Source organism: Sarcophilus harrisii, chromosome 6 (assembly GCF_902635505.1).
Source record: "Sarcophilus harrisii chromosome 6, mSarHar1.11, whole genome shotgun sequence".
NCBI classification, from domain to species: Eukaryota; Metazoa; Chordata; class Mammalia; order Dasyuromorphia; family Dasyuridae; genus Sarcophilus; species Sarcophilus harrisii.
In genome coordinates this window covers 37777280-37793189 of record NC_045431.1, presented here as the reverse complement: position 1 = coordinate 37793189, position 15910 = coordinate 37777280, and the positions used below count along the sequence as shown (strand labels likewise).

General features: G+C 33.6%; 1 protein-coding gene and 1 long non-coding RNA gene across 2 annotated transcripts in view; both read left to right on the top strand.

Moving 5' to 3' along the window:
- The window catches only part of CHIC2 (cysteine rich hydrophobic domain 2), a 37303-nt gene extending 32969 nt beyond the window's left edge, over positions 1-4334 (top strand). The window contains exon 6 of the mRNA XM_031942618.1: positions 2515-4334. Within this exon, the coding sequence (XP_031798478.1) occupies positions 2515-2565 (51 nt within the window). The 3' untranslated portion in view covers positions 2566-4334. The remainder of the gene's footprint in view (positions 1-2514) is intronic.
- Positions 4335-6023: 1689 nt separating this feature from the next.
- Positions 6024-12545, top strand: LOC116419930. The gene is made up of 2 exons (XR_004230253.1): positions 6024-8831; positions 10560-12545. It is a non-coding gene; the product is annotated as an uncharacterized LOC116419930 (long non-coding RNA).
- Positions 12546-15910: the final 3365 nt, after the last annotated feature.

The window sequence follows — 15910 nt, the reverse complement described above, 5'->3', positions numbered from 1 at the left end:
CTAGCACAGGACCTTTGATGAAGATAGTAGATTTTTAATATTTATTGAAATTAGGACCAACATAATGAAATAGCATCACTTGCAGAATCAAGATGACCTGATTTAAAAATTGTGCCTCTGACATTTAGTAACTCTGAGTTTCAGGCAACACAGTTATGACCTACTGAATTATAGTTGAGTTTGAAACCTTCATTGACCAAGGAAATCACACCTTTATGAATTACTTAATTTAATTTCCTGTTAGAAGAAATGATGCCCTTGTGAAATTCAGTCCTACTAGGAGCTATACACAAACCATAGAATTTTGTACCCGGAAAAACATATTGTTCAAATATAATATCTCTAATTTTTGAGAATAGAGATGTTGAATATTAATTTTTAGAACTAAAAGATCATCTCAAAGAAACCTAGCATAATTACCTTTTAATAAAGGTAAAAGATATTTAGAGGGATTGAGTGACTATGGTAGTACATCTATTAAGTGGTAGATCTTCACCTAGATCCCCTGAATGATTGGCCTGTATTATTTCTCTTTTTTATTAAAATTCTTGAGTAAAATGTAAAGAACTCTAAATTTAGATAGACTTAGACCTTAAGAATTATTTGTGAGTTTTGTGATTTCTGTTCAAACCTTTTAAGTATATATTCTGTTTTTATCATTTGGGGCTTGCTTTTTCTTTCTTTGTTTTCCTGTTTCCTTAATTGGTTTTTCTTCTTAAAATCATAGGATCATAATTCTTCAGAGATAAAAAACAAACATTTCATAACAAATATCTTAATCTGTTGGATCCAGGATGGTATATTTAAAAATTAGGAATTATGTATTCTAGTCTTGGCTTTATCATTTATCTCATGAGTTATTCTGTATGAAGGAATAACCTTTACTTGGTTTAAGTTTATGTACAGTCTTTTTGCTGTAATAAAACAGCAGTATGATTTGTTTAGGTTCTTTCCTGAGATCTCTTAAATGATAATTCATTGAAGAGCATTGTGGAAATGGTAATATGAACCATGAGGGAATTAATAATTCATTGACTATAGCACCTACTAATTTATATTCTAAAAATATATTCATATAGGAAACAAGAATTTAGTGAAGAATTTTTAAAAAGAGTAGCAACAGACTTTGAACAGGACAAAGGAAAGGAGAAGGGATTGAGTATTTATATAATGTCTGCTATGTGCCAGGCATTCTGCTAAGTGCTTTTGACAAATATCTCATTTGGTCCTAATAAGCAATCCTACAAGGATATACCATTATTACCTTCATTTCATAGTTGTGGAAACTGAGTCACTCCAGTTCAGCAATTTGCTCATGGTCAGACAACTATTAAGTGTCTCAGGTTTAATTTGAACTTGGGTCATTATGATTCCAGGCCTAGCATTCTGTTCTGTCCATTGTGCCATCCAACTTCCTCTAAAAAAAGTACAGAAAGTAAGGGATCTGAATGATCTCCTTAGTAAGATATGTTTTCCATCAAGATTACATAATTGATAATAAAAAACAAGTCTAGATAGCCAACTAATGCAGATAGAAAAGCATATTTTTACCAAAAGATAGTACCAATCTTTAATACATTTACAATCTAGGGAGTATGTTTCAATCAAAGCAAACAAGTTAGAAGGAATGGATGGAGTAAGGATAAAACTTTCATAGAGAACCTGCAGCAGAGGCAAAGGAGCTACATGTAAATCCAGGACAGGGTAGCTGGAGCAAAAAAGGATTATTGGGTGACTAGATAGAGCTCTTTCCTTCTCCTAGGGACTAGCGTGAGGCCAAACCTGAGGTAGAGGATCTAGTCAGTGAATGCAAAACCAGGAAGCTGATTTTGGAAAGGGTTGAAGAGTCCCAGCAGATCTGGCTTGAAGTTTGAGAATCTAATTATTCAACTCTAAAGAGGATTTAAGTGAAGTCAAAGGAACTAGGACTTGCTGTTTCATGGTTTATGCCAGCCATGCTGATCTTTGGCAAACCATTGAGAATTAGAAATCTGCACTCTGAATACTTGTTTCTGTGCTTCAGTTTACTGTCCTCCTACTGCGAGCCAAAATTTTGAAGTAAAAGTTCTGCCTTTGTGTTGTGTTGTGTTGTGTTGTGAAATTAGGGGAAAGGGGAATTATTCACACACCTTGATCAAGAATACTGAGTGAAAAAATAGAAGACATTAATTGGGAACCTATAGATATACCTGGCCAGCAGGGGAATTAGTCCCAGAAAGGTCTTCTCACACTTTGGTTTCTCCATTTGCCTCTTTGGCCCTTTGTAGATTGCAAAACCGAGTTAAGCCCTGCTTGGTAGAGAGAGAAAATTAACAAAAAGAATTTTTTTTTAATGTAACATTTCCAGATCATGTATCAGAATTTCTCAGAGAAAGACTATTTGAATGCCAAGTGGTGGTGATAGGAGTGTTTGTGATTGTTATATCATTAGCAGTCTTTTCAAATGATAGAAAAGTGCTAACATTTTGTTATGGTCACATTTATTTAATTTTGTCTTTTTTTTTTTTTTAACAGGTCATCCTCATAGAATTTTTACCAAAGACACCGATTTTTCGACCAGATTAGCATTTGCTTTATTTATAGAGACTTATCCAAGTATGTTGTCTTTCCAATGGTGCCTTGCTTGGTGCTCTCCTGGTGGTGACATAGCATTGGTTCTACAGAATCTTGTGGTGGTGTTTTTTTTTGTTTTTGTTTTTGTTTTTTTTTTTTTTAATAACCGCATGTTCTAAGTGTGTATTTTTTGTCAGACTTTGCAAGTTATTTCATACAGATGTTAAACAATTAAGTTATTGTGCTTTTTCTGTTAATGTATTCTGATTTTCAAAGATTACTTTTTTTGTATTATCAAAAAAAAAAATACATTTGAACATAGCCTAAAAGTGACCAGGCTTTTTTTTTATTTTTAACCTAAGGTTCGTGATCCCTTCACTGTAAATTCCTTTAACATAAACACACTTTCTGTGACTCTTTGTGTATCATTCCCAGTGGATATTCTTTATTTTATATTTTTTATTAATTTAATCAGCTATCCCTTTTGAAATTGTGAATTTTCTGTACTAGTCTTTTTGGGATTTAAGTCCCCATTCCCCAAATCCAGCTCCCACTCCTTACCCCTATTCTGAGTAGAATATCTGTGTTCTTTCATGGATAAATCATATCAAAATAGTCCAGAAAATATTCTACCTTCAATGTTGTTAAAACAGACATTGAATTATTTTGTCTAGAATAGGAGAATTGATTAAAGGTATGCATGCATCTAATGGTTATTAGAGCTCAGGATCACAGAAAACATAGTAGCATCACAACCTACATATATCTTTATTCTAGGTTATATCTTTAATGATGGCCTTACTTGGGTTATTTTTTATTGTTTATCAAATCTTATATGCCAAGGTGCAGAAATATTCATTTTTAGTAAGTATTTATCTAAGGAACACATTTTCCATGGCATCTTCTTTGCAGTTCCAGATTGGATAATCTTAAATTAAAACAGGCTTGAAAAATTGAATAATAGAGACAAATAAAGGCCTTTACCAATTCTCCAAAGGATACTTAAAATAAGATATATAGGATAACAGTGAGAATTTAAGATATGGAGAAGGTAACAGTGTGTGTACATGCTGGTTCTTTTAAAAAATTTGATCCATTAGAGTAACTTAATTTTCTGCACAATTGTTCAAGAATTTTTTTTAAAAATGGGGATATGACCTAGTCTTGAGTCAGTCCAGTTATATTCGTTATTTCTTTTTTTTTTTTCTTTTGGTTGTATATACCTTCATGCATTTAAATTTAAAAAAGAAATTTTCAATGGTGTATATGTAAGTTTTTTGTTCTTTTTATAAGCCTGGAATTACACAAATTTTAATGTATGTTAAGAACTTGTTCCATACAGCTGTGGTATCGAGCAATAATGTGAATAATTTTGAAACATATATACTCTGATTAATACTTTGTATTAAGAAGTGGTACCACTACAAAATACCTTCCTCCTTGTATTAAATCTTTTAAATACCAGTTTCATTAATTTATACATCTGTATTTTTTAAGTGTTCTGTGTATTTCTCCATAGTACTGTATTCTCTAAAATGGTTCGATGTCATCTTATATTTGACATCAGGAATTGTCTGAATAGTTTTATCATTTTTTTCTGATATTGTTTATCTTTGGTGCCCGAAATTATAGTTAACAATATAAAAAGAATAATAACCTTTCTTCTGAAGAGCTCAAATTTCAGAGTCCAATCACATGTTTCACCTCACTTAGCTTGTATCTAGGGTATGTTTTGCTGCCCTTTGAATAGTGCAATTAAAATGTTATGCTATTCAAAACAACACTGTAATATTCCTTATTGGGTTTAGTGGAAAAGAATATATTGTATGGAGAAGACTTATCTCCTGTAGGATGTAAAACCAGAGGAAAGGTAGGCTGCTTGTATAGAGTTAGCTGATGCAGTAGAATGCATCATCTCTAAATGTGGTGTTTTATCTTGCATGTGTAGATGTGTCTCCTTGGCTTCCTTAGTGAAAAGAGCTGAACTTGATTAGAAGGATATATATTTTTTTCTTCCTACCTTAATCTTTCTTTATATCAACCTTCAAAAAGATGTGTAAGGTCTTTTGAAAGTATATTTTTTTTAATAGAGTCTCAAGAGAATATGAAACTTACTATGAATGGTAGTGTGAAGTATAGTGTCCTTTTTAAGCCTTTCTAATTCTCCTTTTTAATTAAATGGAGAAGTGTGTCATTTGCTTAAAGAGATTCTCTGGGAATGTGCACTCTTAGACTTTCAATGTGTATCTGGAAAAGAACCATGAATGCTTAATATGCCGGCACTACCATGAGCCAATTATGCCTTGAACAGTTAGGTTTTCGTGCTTTGGTTTTCATTAGTGTCCCCCAGTGTAAGTGTAACTGGGTTATTCTTTTTTTCTTTTCTTTTTCTTTTTCTTTTCTTTTTTTTTTTTTTTTTTTGTGCAGACTATGAATTTGAGTGGCCATGTTATTGAAAATGTCAAAGATGCTTTTATATGTAGGCTGATCTGAAGGAAATACTCAAAATTGTAATTATTCTATAGCTTCCATGAGTTCTGAGCCATATTATCATTTTTATACTGGCAAAGTGGGGTACTTGTAAAACCCTCAGTGAATGTGTAAATTCTTACATAAGCTTAGTGAATAATTTGCATATCATTTGTGGTTTTGGAAATTCACCATTCTTGTATAGAAAGAAACATTTGGTGGAATTGAAATGTAGCATGGAACCATGTTACTATATGGTTTGTTGTTCTATTGATTTAGATATTATGTTGGTAAAATTATGTCCCTGGAAACTTAACTATGCAATATGACTCACTTATTAGTGAAAACCATAGCCAGTCTGACATGATATGGATGGTTAAGACAAGTGTCAGTTTTTCATTCAAAATATATACTCTTAAATTAATTAGTCTATATAGAAAATGGTCGCTGTATGAATGTGTTTGCACTCTAGGAAAACTAGCAGTATCTGCTACTTTTAAGCAGAACTGATGTTTATATTATAAAATAGTGATACCTTCAAAGCCAGTGCGGCAATAACCAAAGGCTTCTTCTTTTCATTAGCTTCCCATATGACTAAAGAATAGTTCAGGAAGAACCAAAAGGTGATTTAAGGTATCTTGTTCCTAGTGTCATTTGTAGAGTTTTTCAGCTTGTTTCTTTAAACATAACAGGTCAGAGCCATTATATGTTGTTGGTTTTCAGGAGCATAATAAGGTGTCTTTAGGCAGATTTGCATAGTTTGTTTTTGGTGCCTTTCCCACCTTCATTTCTGTACTCCTTTCTTGTCCAGAGCAATCTTTCCTCCTTTAACCCTGGATATCTAAACCTCTTATGTTCTACTTCCTCTAAGCCTGCCTTCCCTTCCTTTTCCCCTTCCTCTTTTCCTTCCCCTTCCATTTCCCCTTCTTCTTTCTTTTTCTTTTTCCTTCCCTTTCCTCATCTCCTTCCCCTTCCTCTTCTTTTTTATTTCCCCTTTCCTTTTCTCCTTCCCCTTCCTTCCCCTCGTTCCCTTTCTTCTTTCCCAAGTTATCTTTTCTTTCTTTCCTGTTTTTGTAAAGGAAAACTCAAAATTTCCTGCTTTCATTATTGAATGTTACTCTGATTATTGCAGGGAAGAGGGAGAGTCACAGATAGATTCAGCCTTCTCTGGGGATATTTGCATTTTTAAAAGAAGAGCTTAATAAAGTGACCTGATTATTTATTTGTATGAATAAGAGGATATCACTCTAGCCTCATCTCTATTGCCACTAACAGTAGCTCCAAGATTAACTTTGCAAGCCCTCATGTCTAGCGCCAGGTTCAAAGCATGTAGTAGGTCTTTATTTTGTACATAAATAGAACCTAGTGTTCTCTTCTTTTCTAAGATTACTGCCACTTTCTGACCCCAAAGCTGTTCTGTAACCTTTTAATTATTTCATATTCCCCTTCGAAGCTGTTTGTTCTCACAAAGAAAACATCAAAAAAAAATCCTTCCATAGGAAACAAAGGAAAAAGGGCAAAATGGAACTGTGGTACTCCAATCCTTTTGCTTTGTTTTATGGCAAGAGGCATAGTTGATGTCTCAATAGGTTTTAGGAGGAGAGGTTGAAAAAGAAGGCCTAGCTAAAATACTAAAATAGAGAAGTTTCCTCCTTTCCTGCATCAGAACTACTTCCTTTAATTTGCTCTTCTCCCATCTTCTGTCACCAAGTATTTTGTTTAAGGTTTAATAAGGTTCCTCTATTATAATATTTTGAGTCTGGATATTTTTATAAAGATAAATTGAGCTTACAAACTTTTTATTGTTTCTGTTTTCCAACTCTCCATATTCTTCATGTCTATATAGTGTGATATGTGGTGGTTCAACCATATATCCTGAAGAAGTTTTAAGAGTTGCTATTATATCCTCTTTCTAGAATGTAGAAAGGTGTTATATTTGGTTTAGAATGTTAAGAGTCAGAAGTTTCAAAATTTTCTTAGTCATAGGGGAATAGATTTTTGCAAAGTAGAAAATTTAAATCAACACAGACGGTTTTTAGGCTAAACCAAATGCTGAAATTCACTTGACGTATTTTTTCTGTTAACTTTGTGTGAGACCAGATTATTTTGTCTCACTTTCTCCCATCTACAAAACAAAGATATGATTACCTACCTCATAGAGTTATTTGTAGTTGTTAAAAATTTGTATGAAAGTAAGTAACTAGTTGGTTTCTAAGAATAGTGTTTGAATAGTAGTCGTAGTAGTACTAGTAGCAGTAGTAGACTTTTTATATTTGCCATGTCAACACAAACCTTAGTGAATTAACTAGTAGTTAAGGTTTCAAGTTTACATCTGCATTTTCAGAATTGAGGATACTTGCTGTATGTGGCTGGAATACTGTTTTGTTACAGGAAATTACGTGTAGTACTTGAAGGTCCTTGATCTCTACAAATGTATAAGCTTAGCATAGCTGAAGGGAGAATTGGATTTAGAGAATCTATGAATCTGGACACCAGCAGTATGTGAGCAAGTTTTTTAATTTCAAGTCTTCAGTTTCTTCATCAATAAAGTAAAAAGGTTGGGCCTTCTGCTCTCCCTAGGGTCTCTTACCCTTACCATTCTTTGACTTCTGATACAAGATTCCTTTATGTCATAGTACATCTACTTAAAAATAAAATGCTTTGAAATTTAACACATATTAGTTTTCTAAGTATAAGCAAATCATTTAATCTCCTAGATCCTCAGTTTCCTTATCTGAAATATTTGTACTGTTTGTTTCAGAGGATTGCTATGAAGAAACTTCTTTTTCCTTAAAATACTATGTGTGAGTTGCTGTTATTGTTATTTTGAGTATAGTATTTCTTAAGCATATATTTATTGATTAACTAGAGCAAGAGACTTTATGAAAAATATGATTTATTTCTTGCCTAGAAACAAACAAACAAACAAAAAGTTAGTTTTCAATAGAAAGAGAGCGGTCCAATCTACTGTCATTTATTGAATTTTAGTGTATTCTTGAAAACTGCATTTCCCCTAACTCTTAAAAAAAAATTCCTGTCTCCATTTAATTTTTTTTTTTTACTGTAGCTTGATTGTTTCAAACATATTTGTTTACGTCTAAAGTCTGATATGAAAGTCTGAGAGGTTTTTATACTTTTTCACAGAAGAAACTTATTCTTCAGGTTGAAGATTCCCATTTCTAAATTACATTCCACTTAATCAGGCAATTTCAACTATCTTGTTAACATCTTTATGAACTTTTTAGAAATTGGGGGGTTTTTGCTTTTGTTTTTATGAACTATAGGCATTAAATTTCCTTTACAGTTTCTCCTTAATTTTAAAAAATTCTTTCAAAATTAATTAGCATTATAAAATATACTAATAATGGTATTTGGAACAAGATGCTCATAACTACCAGATTGGGGAAATAGTTATATTATCATGTATTGGTTCTTTAAAAGGTTGAAGGCTATGCCATGGTCAGTGGCTGTAGACAGATTTATGTCATTATATCACAAAAGAAATTTTACAAGTTTGATTTAGAATAGGGATTTTTGTCTACTAAGTTGCTCTTTGAGATGCTTATGGTTAGTGTATCAAATAAAGCATGCTTTATTTGTCTTGTTAAATTTAATGATCTTAAACTTAGCTTAACAACAATTGCTGGGTAAAAGATTTCAGGAATTTGTGAATATTTACAAATAAAACTCTTTGGGGGCTGTTTGCAAACAAAAACACTTAACTGTTCAGAAATTATTGATGACCCATGAGAAATTAAATGAAGAGCTGGTGCTCTGTTTCATACTGCTATCAAAGAATGTAAAGTCAGGTAAGTCAAGTAATACTTTTTATTCAAATCAAATTTTGGTTAAATGTTTTAAATTTAATTTCAATAGTTGATATTCTATTAATTTCTATTGATAAATATTTAAAGTTTTTCTTTCAACATTAAGAAAATACAAATCATAATAAAATAAAAGCTGTTCATCTTTTTAAGTAAAAAAATTATACTTCTTTGGCAGTGTTTGGATCTATATGGTTAAAGAAAATGGAGTAGTAGAATGGCTTGGGAAAATTTGTTTAGGTTTGAGTCTATATTTTAATTGATTCATGTATAAAATATTTATCCAAAAAAAAAAACTTTGACAAAACATCAGTATGTTCATTATATTAAGTTTTCATTTGCTGAATTTTTTTAGTAAACAGATTAATACCTTAATTGAAATATAGGGTGATTTTTAAAAAATGATTAATGTACAACTAAGTATTGTTGTTCAACACTTAAATCTAAAATATAGACTGGTGAATTTATTGCCTGTCTCCATAAATCATAAAATTGAATAAAATGCTTTTAAACCAATTTGAGTGGAGATGAAGGAGGAAGTTTGGGACTAAGGGAGCAATTACTTAAAGGAAATTGACCAAACAAGCAATTTTTTAAACTGGATTAAATAAATAAGCATTTCTTAATGAAAAAAATACATATATATATTTAATACATTGACCAGGAATAAAGTTTCCAAACCAACTATGAGTGCATACTTAGGAGCTTGTATTTAAGCTTAGGTTTTTTTGATTATGTATTTTAAAGTAAAACATGCATGCTTGTCTTCATGAATTTCTCATGGTTGGAGAAAGATTTAGAAATAAAGTCTGATTTCATTTCTATAATCTTTTTCTCCAAATACTTTGTTTCGGCCTCTATCACTTTATAAGGTAAACAAATTCTAATGTCTTAGTTTTCTAGTTCATATGTCTAAGTAAAATATTGAATTTAAAATACAGAAATAAATTTAAGTATTTACACCTTTAAATGAGCATGTATCTACACACATACACAGAGGATTCAAATAGGATTTTTTCTTTTCCTGACTACCCCAGGGTTGAAAAATTCCAATCCAAAGCTTTTTAAAAAAAAGGTTTAATTATATGTATTGCATCTAATAAAATAATTATGAATCATTTCACTAAGATTTAATGTCTTATATACAGTAAGCCAAAATGCTTTTCTTCTGAATGTTTGCTGTTAATATCATTACTTGAATTTTACCTCAGTTATGCAGTGATATAACCATTTGGACGAATCATTCAAGTACTTTTACTTAGTGGAGGAAAAATATATATATATAATTTCTAGATGACTGTGACTTTTTTATGTTTGTATCAGGCAGAAACACTATTTCAGTGGTGAATAGCTACCGTCCTTAGATCCAGCCCTAAGAGCCATCTAGTGATTTGGTATCTATTAGATGACAGAGCTAAGTAGCCTTCTGACTTTCCCCACGTTGTGTGTGAGACGCGTATTTCTTGAAACTTTTGATTACTCTTTAAACTCCTCCAAAAAATCCCACCAAAAAACCCCAAACCCAACCTTCCCCCTGGAGCTCCCGGGAAGCATGCAGAGTGTTATAATTTCAGTTTGCAAAGTGGTATGATACAATGTTGCTGAGCAGAAAAGCACACGATAGATTTAATGTAGCCAATTGTGTACTTTTGAAAAAAAGAGTAACTGTTCCCTGTGAGTTAATTTTGGATTTTTTCAAAATCTCTCTTTTAGGCTTTGTGCAGGATTCTTCCAGACAAATGCGTATTCCATGTGGGCCACTGTTCTGCTAAATGCTCTCAGTTCTCCTTTTGCAATCAAGATTATGTTGCTAAGGAGATTTTGCTTTTATTGGTGCCATTGATTTGTGTTAATACGTTTTGAATACCTCTTGGTATTCTTCCTTAGACAAGGCCAAAAGAAAAACTTCCCCGAGTTTCCCAATTTACATCACAAATGGAGCGGTGGTGTAATGAAGCCGATATAAAGTGGGCAGTTGAAAGGGAACTAAAGAAGGGCACTCAAGTGAGAAATGAAGAAATGTGCCGAGTGCAGGCTGTGGCTGCCTTCGTCCAGCTGCAGGAACTGGCTCCAGCCTGAGGCCGGGGGAGAGGGAGCGCCTCCCTCCCAAAAGACCACCCACTTTCTGTGGCCTTGCTTGGCACTCCACGGATTACCTCATTGACGAAGATGGGGCCATCACAAAGCCAGAAGAAATGGTTCTTAGCCCTGGAGCTCCTTGACTTGTTTCACCCAGAGCATGGCTAAGACCACACTTTGGATTCTAGGTGATCTCCAAGTAGTTGAAGGGGGGATCCCCAAGGATGAGGGACCAGACCCTTGAACGTCTAGGTTGGTGCGTCTCCTTCGTGGGGGAGACGACCGGGTTTGGCTACCTGCTCCTTTTTCCTATGGCGCTCTCCCCCATCAGCATTGTGAGTGGATCCTGAGCCTAAGAAAGGGATTTGATCTGACTTATTAATTGGCTTGCTTGCAACTTAGTAAGTGCTGTGTAGAAGAGCATCTAGTTAGAAGAGCTGAGCCCTTCATGTTCTTAACCCCTTTGGGAGCTTCCATTCAGAGATGACAATGTTCCAGAGAGGGACACAGTCACATGGACTCCATTAATGTTATGCACTGATAGCACTAAGATTTCGGGCTATTGCTTTTAATTTTTTGAAAGTTACTTAGGCTTAACAAGTTCTGTGGGGAAAGTAATTTCTAGATGAGGTTTAAAGGAAATTCGGAATTTGACACAACATGGAGAGTCCCAATTTATAAATACAGCTGCAAATGTGTAATAAGCTTGTATAAAAAAACCTTTCTTCAGAATAAAATTAGGTGGTGAATTGATTCGGCAAAATAATTATAAATTTAAACTCTTAAGTGTTGTAACACTGAACTGAGCAAGAAATACATTCTCCAAAGGCATTCTAAGGTCACTGGGAAGCATGTAATTTATGGATAGTGTGATTTGGTATAGAAAGGTCTCGGTTTCTTCTGTCAACAGTATCTTTTCGAAAGCCTTTCAAAGAACGAGAAAACCCAAAGATTGAAATCAATAGAAATCAACTATTCTGTTTTCAATGGTGAAAATCCAAAGCTGTGTAGGCAGTAAAGATCTTGGTGTAATTCTCCTTAAGTCCATAATTGATTTGGATGTTTCTTGACAAATACTGGTCTGGTTTCAGAAACACTTTCAGTGAATGAATTTCAATTTCAAAGAAGAGTGACATTAAAAATGATGGAAATTTTAATTTTAAAACTTCACTCTTCTATCCACATTAACTTTGGTTTCCCACAATGTCCCTAGGTATTCAAGTTAGTGAGGGAAAAAAAATATATGAACATTTCTTCCATATTGGAATTCACTTAAGCAGAACTGGAACTTAAAAACTTATTGCTTAATAGGGTAATGAGACCATGGTTCACGTCCTGTGTATTAAGAAGGAATATGAAGTTAAAAAATCTGATCCCTAATGTGTTTTGTTTTTAGCTTTTGACATATATCTGGTAACACTAGAGAAATTACTGTCAACTAAGAAAAGAAATAGTTTCTTTTTCAGCCACCCCATGTTTCTTATATTGAAATGCCAGGTGCAATCCTTGGACTCTTGTCTGGATGATGAGTGATATTAATAAAGAGAAACTTTGGAATATTTGTGAATAAAGCATGACATCACGAAAAGAGGTATTTCAGAATAAAGTAACTACTTTGCACTTCTGGTTTTGTTTGTTTTTTCTTCATATGTGATCCTTGAAGGAAGATTATCAAGATTATCAGTTTCTTTCAGAATAAGAACAAATCATGTGATCGCTTAGCTCATTGTATACCTATTATACATAGTGGCTACTCAATAGATTGACAATGAAATGAGGAATCACATTATAAAAACCTACTTGAAAAGTTTAAGCATATTGCATAATGCCTATTGAATCAAATTTTAAGCAGTTCTGGCCTTTGATGTTTTTCTCAACCTGGCACATCCTAAATATTTAGCCTTATAAAGTTAGTCCCCTGCCATGCTACTGCCCAACTACACTGGCTTTCCCAAAATGCTTCACATATATTATGCTTCCTAGCACTGGTTATCTCTGATTCCTAGAATGTGCTGTCTTGACCTCTGCTTTCATCAAGTTCAGTTTGAATTGTACACCAGCTATTGGTAAATGAGTACTTGGGAGTCTCTCACCATCCTCATATTGTAACTCAAATCCTCAGCGCAAAGAATAAGACTGTGCCATGAATCAAAAAAAAAAGTTGAGAACTCTTCTTTAAGAAGCCTTAACCCAACTCAATTTCTGGTGTCTTCCCCTTCCCCCCCAATTATTTCATATCTATATCTGTGAATACAGGTTTCCTCCCTTTGTGAGGGTACAGGCACCTTGAGGGCAAGTTTTTTAAATTCCAATCCTTACTCTAGTGCTTAGCACTTAAGTCTCTGAATGCTTATTAATTGATTTTAGGTTGCTATTTACTTGTTAAGGAAAAAGTGGATAAATTCCTTTATGCCTAGAAAGCATAATGCACATAGAGGAAATTTCCTAGTTCAGTCAAGTTGAAATCAAATTGGAATACCAGTTCTAAATCTTGTGTTTTAATGCCATATTTAGAGCCAGTGACAGAATTAGAAACTGGTCTATTCTGGCCATCATCTATTCTTCCATTTTTTGTTTTGGGATAAGGATTGGCTCTGTAAAAGTACTATGGAAACTTGTTTTTAATACAGCTTATCAAAATATTAATAATATGTCATGAATAACTGGCATTCTTCTTATTGTAATAGCATGGTGAGAGTGAGATATCACTGTTGGACAGTCATATGCTCCACTGCTATCCTTGTGCTGTCAGGAGAAAGGCCTCCATAAAATGGGTAGACCTCTTGTGGTGAATTTATGGCAGGCCATGAACAAATGTGGATTTGCTGGCACTGGTGATTTGCAGTCTGTATCACTAAAAGGAAATCCACATTTTCGAGTCATTTGAGTACAGGAAAGAACTAAGAAAAATCCCATTCCTTTTCTTTTGTCAGTTTGGGACCTCTCCGTAGTCACTGTGAACATTGTTTTAAAAAGTCATTTGAAAATTTTAGTTTGGTCCCTGGATTTTGACAGATAAAAAAAGAGGTTAACTCACTTGTACAATCTTACATAGCTCATTTGTGATAGAGCCAGGATTAGAAGCTAGGTCTGATTAATAAAATAAAGCTCAGATATTGAGGAAAAATCTGGGTCTATCTTTTGCAAAGTTTTCATTATGTTAAAAATAGACAAACTTTTAATAATGGGACATTTCATATGTTTAGCATATTTAAAATAAAATTCTGAATTTACTCTGAAATAAAATAAAATTTAAAATTCTGTATGAAAAGTTAACTTAAGAGATGGAGTTTCAGTCCCCTGCCCACCCCAATCCAAGTTAATATGACAGTCTTAATTACTGCCCACCCATGCCTTCAGCTTTCCTGGGAGTGCTTATTAAACCAATGCGAAAACATTTAGAATGGCTGGCAGCCTACCAGACCTTGAGTTAAACATTCTTGGGGCTGGCTAGACTGCTTGGTAGCCAACTTCACATCAGATTAAACACATTCTGTACATGCTGAATAGCCCAAACAACCCATTTTTATACTAAAAATGCATGAGATGTGCTGAGCTTTCTAAGGTAAAATCTTATTATGCTTCCCTGTCATTTAGTGATGTCAAAGAAAATGCATAATCTTTGATTGAACTTTGTCTTTTTGGGAGGAGAGGGAAATAGTTGAGAGCATCGGTGGAGGGAGGCTAAAAGTAATGGTGGGGAAAAGAAAGCTATGATAGTATAATTTTTAGACTCCTTTGATCAGATGTAGTCTTTAGTGATAAATGCTCATGAGTTTTGACCTGAAGAAAAAGTATACATTTCATCACTATTTTAAAATATGAGGATTCACAAATATAAATTATGATTTTTTTTTGTCAGACTTTTTCAGAGTATTTTTATGGTGTGCTAGAAGTTCAACAAATATGTTTTCATTGCTTTCATCTTTTTAATGTTAGATTTCATTAAATTTGGAGGTACTGACAAATTATGATAAGAAATCCTGCTGTATTGATTTTCATTATCTGAATAATCCATTTAGGTAAACTTTACCTAATACTGTCATTAAAAATGTGATTAATTTTTTTTTTTTAAATAATGAGATGTGCTTTGAACTTCATTGCTCAGTCATACAGGAAACTTATTCTCCATTGGCTTGTCAATCTCATTCTGGGATCCTCCAGAGCAGAAATGGATAATTATGATGATCTGAGTGACAGTTGAAGTCCTTGACTCTAAGGATTATTTGGAGAGATTAGGATAAAAGAGGTCATGTGACTTTGTTCCATTATGTCACTAATTTCACATATATAACCTTTTTTCAAGCACTGATTAGAAAGATCTGTGAAGGCACAAACTAAGTTTCAGAGTGTATTGTTTTCTATAGGTTGTAGCCATGGACAAAATAAAAGATTGGAGTAATTGCGGTCGTGGTAATTAATTGAAATGAGGGCCAAGTGTTCTGTATTCTAGGAGAAGTGGGCTTCTTATTGGGCTTGATCTGTCTGTTGATGGTGATTGGCAAGCTGGTGCCTCTGAAATGGCAGGCAAGCTCCCCCCCCCCTGCCCCAACCCCCAGTCATTGGCATCAGGACTAATGGCATTTGGGCTTCATGCCACAATTGAGTAAAATACTGCTTGAAAGTAAAGTAATGCATTCCCATGTAATGTGAATTAACGCTTCAAAGACACCATTAGGCTCTTGGAAAACAGGAAGTTAGTTTACATCCATGCATAACATGTTACTTGTAGAAGCTCTGTTAATGACAGGCAAATCTTTTGATCAGGAGCTTTTATGTAATATCTTGTAACAGAAGGGATTGTGCAAAAGTAGAAATGATCACTAATATAAGGAGCAATACAAACTCCTAATGAACTGCTTTTGTAAGTCAAGAATGCATTTGAGAGGGCTAAGGGGACCTGTTGCTGTGTCTTGAAAAAAATGTAGATTTGAAGAGCTGGATCTTATTTCTGTGTTTGTTTTGAAAAGTAAATTCTTTTACCT